Genomic DNA, 9,989 nt, shown 5'->3' with positions numbered 1-9,989 from the left:
CAGAACTCATTCTATTTCTTTTCACGGTGCCTCTGAATTGGTGGGTCCCAAAGCTACACTTAGACAATCTTGGAGTAGCTAGAAGGCCCGAGTTCACTACTAACTAGCTGTGGTCATCTCTGCGCAAGAGTTTCTTTGCCTGTAAAATGCGTGAACTAACCCATGGTGGGGTACAGCTAGGTCTTTGTTAAGTCTTGAAAAACTGTTTTGGGGTAATTCAACCCCTGGAATTATGGTTTAGATCTCTCGTCCTAAATTGTTGCAATCCCCTACGACTCCATCCCTCCAGGTTTTCCAGCGATGAGGAAAGGTTCTAGCTTTCCTGAAATTACCTTGGTCTCCCTTGGTCATATCCAGGCCTTTTGACCACAGTGATGCAGCTCCCTACTAAGTAGGATACCTGGGGAGGCAGCCCAGGGCCCCGCCCTCCGCGCCTTCTGGCAGTCGCTACATCCCGGTGCGCGGATCACGCGGGCCGGAGCCGTGCTGGGCATGCTCAGTGCCTGGCTAGTGGGGCCGCCGCGGGACATCAGGTCCGGAAGCAAACTGAGGGACTGAGGCGGAGAGGGAAGTGGGCGGGACCCCTAGTCCGAGTTGTGGGAGTTGCTGGTGGTAAAGAGGCGTGGAGCTGGTGGGAGCCCGCGTGGGCTGGGCCGGGATGAGCGATGGCATCGGTCAAGGTGGCGGTGAGAGTCCGACCCATGAATCGCAGGTGAGTGGGGTCGCTTATGCATTCCTCTTGCTGCGTCTCTGTCCTGAGGGGTCTGCAGCAGCTCCGCTCCCAGGCCAATCTGGACTTAAGTGTCACGGGGCGGCCCCCGGCCCACTGGGCCCGGGCTGTAGCCTTTTGGGGCCCTGGAAGACTTCCTGCTTTGCTGCCCTTTCATGCTGCGCTGGAGGGGACTCAGGTAAAGAGTTCGCAGGGCCACGCAGAAGATTGCTACAACTCTTCCCTTAGCAATAACTTTGGGAGGTTTTCTTGTATCCCTTTATAAAGCATCAAGGGACTACTCCCTGCAGAGGTAAAACCCTGCCAGAAAGGAGTGTCTGAGTGGTGATGTCAAAGGTTTTACATGTGCCAGCTGCTAAAAAGCTCTTTAGTTGTTAACTATGCTACCTTTTAATCTAATTAGAAATGATTTCGAGGCCCTGATATGGACCCTAACTTCTCATCAATAACTGAGCAGTTCTTCACTTCAGATTAAAGGGTGGTTGGGAAAACTTGATAAAGTTTTGACTCTCGGAGAAAAATAAGTCATTTGAGAACACGTGTCTGAAATAGGCTGACATTAACAGAGCCAATGAGTTGTAAACACATTTAGAACTTAATCTTGTTGTATATTTCTACAAAGTAATGCTTTGCAGAATGATTTAACTCCATATTCACTGAAAAATACTCTGTACAAACTTTTTGGTGATTCCTTTATAAATGATTTAAAGAAATGCTTTGAAGTGTTAATTTTTAAAATTGGTTTAACTTTGAAGAATGAAGTAGACCAAATTGGATGTGTCTTTTGAATTGATATTTTCAGTTCACACAAGGTCATTTGTTATTATTGGCTGCTCAATGGAGCTACTAGACTTTTGACTTACCTATGTCTTTTTACCTAAGCCATGTCATTTTATGGAGGTAAATGTTTGGTAGTTCTGACAGCTGACCGTGGGCATTGCAAGATCAAAACCAGAACTGGACACCTTATTTAACGCCACTAATTTTTTTTTTTTTTTTAATTGGCAAGTTGTTGTTGTGTTGTTGTTGTTGTTATATACCATCCAGTCGGCCCCAACTCATAGCGACCCCTCCTTGGGTGTGCCTTATTTGTAACAGAAGAAAGCACTACTTGGTGTTGCACCAAGTTCATGATCTTTGATATGTTTGAGCTCTTCGTTGTTGCTGTCAGGTCAATCCATATTGATAAATAGGGAGTCATTATTCTGCCTTGTAATCTTTGGAAACTAATGCTTTTAGAAATCATTGCTTTTGTGATTTCCAGATTATTTCTAAAGCTATTTAGGGAAGGGATTTTGACATTTTTGTAAACACTAAGTGAATATGTATGCTCCTACGTACAATACCTAAGGCATTTGACTGCTAACCAGAAGGCTGATAGTTCAAACCCACCAGCCACTCCTGGGAAAGAGGATTGGGCAGTCTACTTCCATAGAGATACCACCTTGGAAACCCAAGGAGGGGTTGCTGTGAGTCAAATCGTCTCAGTGGCATTGAATTTGTTTTTTGGATGTACGCTTAATGAAATCCCAAAGTCATTTAAATGATTTAAAAGTTTTTTTTTTTTTAAATAGATTTACGTGTGTATAGAGATTCCTTTTCTTTGGAATATTATGAGCACATGCTAGGAAATTGTATTGATGAGTTTTAGAAAGCATTTATCAAGTACCTACCAAACGTACACTGTTGTGCTTGGCACTGTCTCTGGGGCAAGGTGAGAGAAAGAAACCTGTATGTCTCTTCTAGGAACTCACTCTCTGGTAAGGGAATGACTTCATACTGGCATGACTCATAAAATATAAGGACGGCTGTGAGTGGTGCAAAGAGCTCTGGTGGTGCCATGGCAAAAGCATTTGGCTGCTAACCAAAAAGGTTGATGGCAAAGGCATTTGGCTGCCCATCAAAAAGGTCTGCCCTTTGAACCCACCAGCCGCTTTGTGGGAGAAAGACAAGGCAGAGTCTCCTTCCATAAAGATTTACAGCCTTGGAAACCCTATGGGGTCGCTATGAGTCAGAACTGATGGCAGCTTTATTTATTTATTTATTTTTTTGTGAGTAGTGCTTGAGTGCAGTCCCTGTCAATGTAGGCCTGCAGCCCAGAGATACAGAGGAATGGTCCAAAATATGTTTGAAAGTCATATGCTTTGAAAAGGTAGAATGACATGATACTTGTGCTCTCAGCAGGGAACTCCGGTGGCACCAGGTTGGTGAAAGAGGTAAGGAAACCTTGTTCTGGCCCAGAATTGGAAATGGAAAGGTGGAACAGATATACTGAGACAGCTCATTGGCACAATTTATGGGATTTGACAACTCATTGGATGGGAAGGTGGAGGAGAGGAGGGGTAAGTGAATAGAGCCCTTAACTGAGGTATGCTATTCAAGGAGGTAGAGGAGGTTTGGAGAAGGTGGATGGGTGAAGTTGGCGAGTTCTCTTTTGGATATGTAAAGTCACATGACCTGTAATAGCTGTCACATGCAAGCATGATGATCAGCTCTGAAAGAATACTGTGTATGTGTTGACCCTGGTCATTTGTAGTTTTACTTTTTTTTGTTGTGCTTTAGGTGCAAATTTAAAGAGCAGAGTTTGTTTTATGTTCAACATTTTGTGTATATTTGGTTTCACTCCCCAGTTACCATCCCCAAGCCTAACTCACTCTCCTCCCCTCCCTTCCCAGTAAACCCCCCACCCCCACCCCCGTGCCCCTCATCATTATGCACTCCTGTGTGTCCTGCATTTCCTCCATGTGGAGGTTGCCCCTCTGGTGCCCTGTGGTCCATTGCTCCAAGGGATGCATTTCCATAGAGTATGTGGGTGTGTCACTGTGGGTTGAGTGGTCTGCATGTAAGTCTTATTTACTGTTGGGCTGAGAGCCAGCCCCTGGAAGTGAATTTTATTCCAGGCCTGAAATATATCCCAGGGCCATAGTATTGGGGGTTCCATCAGACTCCGTCCAACCAGTAATTCTGGTCATTATTGTAATTTTGGATTTTGTTCCATGTTTTTCCTCCTACTCTATCCAGGATCTCTGGTTTTGATCCTTTCCTGAGTGGCTGGCATTGGTAGCAGGGCACCATCTAGTGCTTCTGGTCTCAAGGTCCATCATGTTCTAGGGCTGATTGCTTCCAGATGGACCGTGGTCATTTTTTTGAGGTGCCAGATGACATTCTTCTCTCTGTTGGAGTTGTTCAGCGCACTGTTGAAAGCACAGGCTTAGGTTCTAGGTAATTTGAGTATTGACATTTGAAAATCTTTTGCACAGTTGCAGGGAAGGGAAAAGTGTCTTCTGAAGGATTTGATGGCTGTTGATGTCAAATGTTGAGATGGTGCCCTGTTGAGAGTAAGACAAGGTCTTCATCTTGGAAACAAATTAACTTCCAAAGAGCAGTTTCAAAAAGATTAAATTTTCAATAACTTGATAATGAAGTAAACGCACTGCCATCGAGTTGTACGTGACTCATAGTGACCCCTCCTTGGGTTTCCTAGGTGGTATCACTATGGAAGTAGATTGCCCAACCTTCCTTCCTTCCAAGGAGTGGCTGGTGGATTTGAACTGTCAGCTTTCTGGTTAGCAGTCAAGTGCCTTAGGCACTATGCCACGAGCACTCCCAATGTAGCAGATAGAAGTAGACAAATGGTTAACCAAAAATTTTCTACCGAATTTATAAGGAAACAAATGCAAATTATGATAGCAATGAGAAACCACTTTGTGCTAGTGAGGTTGGTAAATATTAATAGAACATTAAGTACTGATGAAAGAGTAGTGAAACAGATAATATATTGGGAGAGTAAAGAGTCAGAACTTCTGAAACTTTCTTATTGGGAAATTTGATAGTAGATATCAGGATAAGAACTTTATAAAACCTCTTGATCTGGGGATTTTAATTTTAGGAGTTTATTATGTGGATTATATTTCTGCCTACCAGGATGTATGTGTAAGAATGTTTGTTGCATGCTTTCTAGTAAAAATAAATAAGTAAATGACCTAAATGTACCAAGATAGGGGATTTGTTATATAAATTATGGCCTGTTTTGGTGAGGAGCTCTGGTGGTATAGTGGCTAAAGCATTTGGCAACTGATCAAAAGGTGGGTGGTTTGAAGCCACCAGTGCTCTGTAGGAGAAAGATAAGGCAGTCTGCTTCTGTAAAGATTTACAGCCTTGGAAACCCTATGGGGCAGTTCTACCCTGTCCTGTAGGGTCCTGTGAGTCAGAATTGATTTGAAGGGAGTAGGTTTTTGGTTTTACTCTGGTGGGATGCTGTGTAGCACTTAGAGTGTATTGATCTTAGAAGAATTTTAAGATAAGGGATTAAATGAGAAAAGTAAGACATCCGCACATACACACATGTAGTATAACAAAATTATATGTCTTAAAAATGGTATATACACACTCATACAAGACTACAGGGGGTCCTATGTATGCAGATTGTGTATCTGTGGGATCTGCATCTATGGATTCAATCAACCTCTAATTGAAGATATCAAATATATTTGGGAAAAAACAAAACAAAACAACAACTGATCAAAACAATCCCACAAAAAGAGAATATAAATTCCTATTTATATAGCATTTACATTGTGTGAGGTATTTACATTTTATTAGGTATCAACACCCATGGAAGCAGCAGTCAAGAAATCAGACATACTATTGCATTGGGCAGATCTGCTGCAAAAGACCTCTTTAAAGTGCTGAAGACCAAAGATGTCACTTTGAAGACTAAGGTCCACCTAACTCAAAACACTGTTTTCAGTCACCTCATATTCACGTAAAAGCTGGACACTGAATATAGAAGACTAAAGAAGAGTTGATGTTTTAAGTTGTGGTGTTGACAAAGAATACTGAAAACATCATGGGCTGCCAGAAAAAGAAGCAAATCTGTCTTGGGAATGCAGCCGGAATGTTCTCTGGAAGCAAGCACGGTCATACTTCGTCACACCTGTTTTGGTCATGTTGTGAGAAGGAGCCATTCCCTGGAGAAGGATATCATGCTTGGTAAAGTGCAGGGTCTGCGAAAAAGTGGAAGATTCTCGAGGAGATGGATTGATGCAGTGACTGCAGTGATGAGCTCAAGTATGCAAGGATTGTGAGGGTGTCACAGGACCAGGCAATGTTTTGTTCTGTTATACATTGGGTCACTATGAGTCAGAGCTGACTCAGTGGCACCTAACAGCAACACCAGGTATTATAAGTAATCTAGAGGTGATTTAAAGTATATGGGAGTGTGGTGGTTATATTTTTGTGTCAACTTGCCTGGGCCTGGTTGAGTGGCTGGGCAGCTGGTGGTAGTTATTCCCCTGATGAGACTGGCAATCAACTCCATGGTGGAATCTACTACAAGCAGCTGAGTAGCTGCCTTTGGGATGTGGTCTGCTTCCTGTGTGTAAGGAGAAGCCTTGGAAAGGGTCTCTAGCCTATGGCACGCTTGAACCCTGCACGTAGCTGTATCGTTCAGCAGCCTGCTATGCTTTGCCGACCTTGGGACTTACAATGGACTTAAGTTAATGGCCTGCTGTGTGGTTTGGTAACATCAGGATTGTGCCTTTTTACTTGTCAACCTTGGGGTTTCTCAGACTCAGCAGCCAGTAGCAGTCTGAGTGAAGAAACAAATGCCTCTAGCTCCACTGGGCTGGGAACAGGAGGTAGAGCTGTACCCCAAGGTTGAGGGGCTTTCATGCAGCCCCTCGAGCCTGGCGCTTTGAACTTGGACTTGAAGCCTCCAAATTATAAGAATAAACTCCTGTTTTTTAAGGCCATAGCATTTGTGGTATATTCTTGTCAGAGCGGCACTAGGTAACCAGAACAGGGAGGATTTAGCATATATGCAGATACTCCATTTTATGTAAGGGCCTTGAGCATCTGTGGATTTTGGGGCGGGGGCGGGGATTTCCTGAAATCAATTCCCGGCAGATACTAAGGGATGACTGTATATCTATGGAATGATTCATAAAGAAACTTAACAGTAGTACAAAAGAGAAGAATTGATGAAGCACCTGTTAGGGGAAGGCTTTTCTTTTTGCCTTTCTCGCTGAATTTTTGTTTGCTTATGCATAGTTTTGTAATTAATAGTTAAACCCTATTTATATAATTTACAAAAGTTACTTAAAAGTCATTGGCACTGGACATTAGAGAGATGCAAATCAAAACAACAATGAGATACCATCTTGCCCCAGCACTAGTAGCAAAGTTCAACAAGACAGAAAATAACATGCTGGCGAGGGTGTGGAGAGATTGGCACTCTCATACGCTGCTTGTGGGACTATAAAATGGTTCAACTACTGTGGGGAGCAGTATGGCAATTCCTTAACAAGTTGGAATTAGAAATACCATTTGATCCAGCAATTCCATTACTAGGTATATACCCTAAAGAAGTGAGAGCCATGACAAGAAAGATACATGCACATCCATGTTCATTGCAACACTATTTACAATAGCTAAAAGATGCAAACAACCTAGGTGCCCATCAACAGTAGAATGGATAACCAAACTATGGTACATACACACAATGGAATACTATGCAACCCTAAAGAATAATGTAGAATCTGCAAAACACCACATAATGTGGATGAACTTGGAGGACATGATGCTGAGTGGATAAGTCAATCACAGAAGAACAAATATTGTATTAGTCTGTTATTGTCAAAAGTCAAGGAAAGATTTATCTGTGGAAGGAAATTTCCTTTGTTGCTTACCAGGGGTAGGAGGGGAGGGGAGAGGAGGGAACACTGCTGGATAGGTGGAGACAAGTATTGATTTGGGTGATGAGAAGGGCAAAGTACCAAATGTGAGTGATCAACACAGTGACATTGAAGAAGAGGAAGACATAGAGAGGAGCATGGGAAGTACAGACAACAAAGATGAACCCTTTTTGCACATGTAGTACTGCATTGTCAGTGATGGCAAACATTGATCTATGGGTGGATAGATGGGTGGACAGGCTGAGTGGTTAGGTATGTCTGTGCACAGGGGAGTGTGTCCATGGCAATGTATATGGTTGGTAAACAATGTTTCTACAAGTGTATTGGTATGTTTAAGAATTTCTAGGTGTATAGTGGAGGTGACAAGGGACAAGGTTGTGGTCACTTGTTGGCTACAGCCAGCAACCCAGATGGAGTGTGTAGTAGTTGAACCTTTGGGCTCAGGACCATAGTCGCAGGGGACAGCAAGCTCAATTGGCTTAACGTACTACACAGAAACATTGTTCCACATCCTACTTTGCCGAGTAGCGACTGGGATCTTAAAAGCTTGTAAGCAGCCATGTAGATGTAACAATGGGTCTCTTCTCATCTAGAGCAAAGAAGAATGAAGAAAACCAAATACACATGGAAACAATTAGTCCAAGGGACTGGTATACCATGCAGTCCTCAGCCTATATGACTATGAAACCAGAAGAACTAGATGGTGCCTGGTTACCACTGTCAACCACTTGGAGGGGAATCTATGTAGGAGAACCTGGTTAGAATGGGAGAACAATGTGGAGCAAAACTCAAAATCATAAAAAAAAAAAAAAAAATGGGGACCAGGTTTGCTGGTCTGATCGAGCTTGGTGCAGTCACTGAGATGTGGCTCGTAGCTGCTTTTCAGGTCTGGAATTGAACCCACTCCTGTGGCTTCTAGCCAAACAAAAGAGGCATATGAGCTGAACATTTACATTAGGTAGATAACACTCCTTGGAGCGATATATCATGGGAGAATAGAAGGGCTGTGTATGCACAGGGAGACAGCTGGGGGGGTGGGGCAGGAGTGCATAGGAGGGAAGGACACCGGGAAGAGGAGGCTATGGGGAGGAAGTTGCATTGTGGGAGATTGCAGTCAATATCATGAGACAAAGTGTATGTGAGCTGCTGTATGGAAGATGAATTTGCTCTGTAAACTTTCACCCAAATCACAATTTGAAAAAAAAGTCATTGGTGCTGGAGAAAGATGTTTTATTTGGTTGTTGGGGAGAATTGAAAGAAGTTGTTTACATAATATTTTGATACTAATTTTTAGAATAGAGACGATTTGGGGAAAGGGGGAGCAGCTAACAAAAGAGAAAAGCCAGGTATGATTGAGAAGTGAGATGGATGCTCCAGCCAGGCTCATAGAGGGTAAGATGCAAGTTGGTGGGTTATTGAGTTTGGCTGCGTTTCTGAGCTAGGAGTCCTTGCAGTAATGGCAACCTGTCTTTCTGTTAAGGAATACTGAGTGCTTGATTCAGAACAGTGTGTTATGAGCTTATTTATTTTTTATGACTACCTTGTTGCTTTTGGTTCTGTGGCAGAAGTCGTAGTTGGAAATACAAAAGATTGATTATATTGCATCATTATAATGTGTTGTAATCAAATGAATTCCTATTCATGGCAACCCCATGTGTACAGAATAGAACTGTTCTTGAGGGTTTTCAAGGCAGTAACCTTTCAGAAGCAGATAGCCAGGCCTGTCTTCTGAGGTGCCTCTGAGTGGGTTCAGAAAGCCAGCTTAGGTGACTGGTAGTCAAGTGCTTAACCATCGTGGCAACTACTTTCATTGACAGTTTGTTATGTGCCAGACTCTCTGCCATGATGGGCAGGTACAGAATCTCATTTAATCTTTGCAGCAATCTCAGGAGGTAGAGATTTATTTTTTTAATTTTAAGAGCTTGTTTTACATTCAACGTTAGTGTACATTTAGTTTCATTCGCCATTTACTGTGTCCAACCCTAACCAGTCTCCTCCCCTCCCTACCCTGTAACCCTCCTCCTGTGCCCCTCATATTTATGCACTCCTGTTTTTCTTGCATTTCCTCAATTTGTGTGTTGGTCCTCTGGTGTCCTGTGGTCTATTGCTCTAAGGGTTGTATTACCATAGAGTATGTGGGTATGTCATCCTGGGTTGAGTGGTTCGCATGTACATCTTGTTAACTATTGGGCTGAGAGCCAACCCTGGGGGTGCATTTTATTCCAGGCTTAGAATGTATTTCAGGGCCATGGTATTGGGAGTGTCACCAGATTTCATATGACTAGTAATTCTGGTCATTTTTGTTTTAGGATTTTGTTCTAGGTTTTCCCTTCCACTTTATCCAGTATCTCCAGATTTGATCCTTTCCTGAGTGGTTGGCATTGGTAGCCAGGCACCATCTAGTTCTTCTGGTCTTGAGGGCCATCTATCCAATGGCTCATTGCTTCCTAATGCCTTTGGTTTTTTTTTTTTTTTTTTTTGTGTGTGTGTGTGTTCTTCGCTTCCAATGCTAGGAGACTGTTGGCTGCATCTTAGACGCCTGCTTGAAAGCTTTTAAATCCCAG

The 9,989-nt window shown here is 43.0% G+C and overlaps 1 protein-coding gene across 1 annotated transcript in view; it reads left to right on the top strand.

The window, feature by feature from the left end:
- Positions 1–665: 665 nt before the first annotated feature.
- Positions 666–9,989, top strand: part of KIF16B (kinesin family member 16B) — a 640,246-nt gene continuing 630,922 nt past the window's right edge. Inside the window, exon 1 of the mRNA XM_007946387.2 lies at positions 666–712. Coding sequence (XP_007944578.2) covers positions 666–712 — 47 coding nt within the window. The remainder of the gene's footprint in view (positions 713–9,989) is intronic.

Source organism: Orycteropus afer, unplaced genomic scaffold (genome assembly GCF_000298275.1).
Source record: "Orycteropus afer afer isolate SDZICR_OR568_19922 unplaced genomic scaffold, OryAfe1.0 scaffold00158, whole genome shotgun sequence".
Taxonomy (NCBI): Eukaryota; Metazoa; Chordata; class Mammalia; order Tubulidentata; family Orycteropodidae; genus Orycteropus; species Orycteropus afer.
Note: the sequence above shows the minus strand (reverse complement) of the source record. Positions and strands in the feature narration are given on the sequence as shown.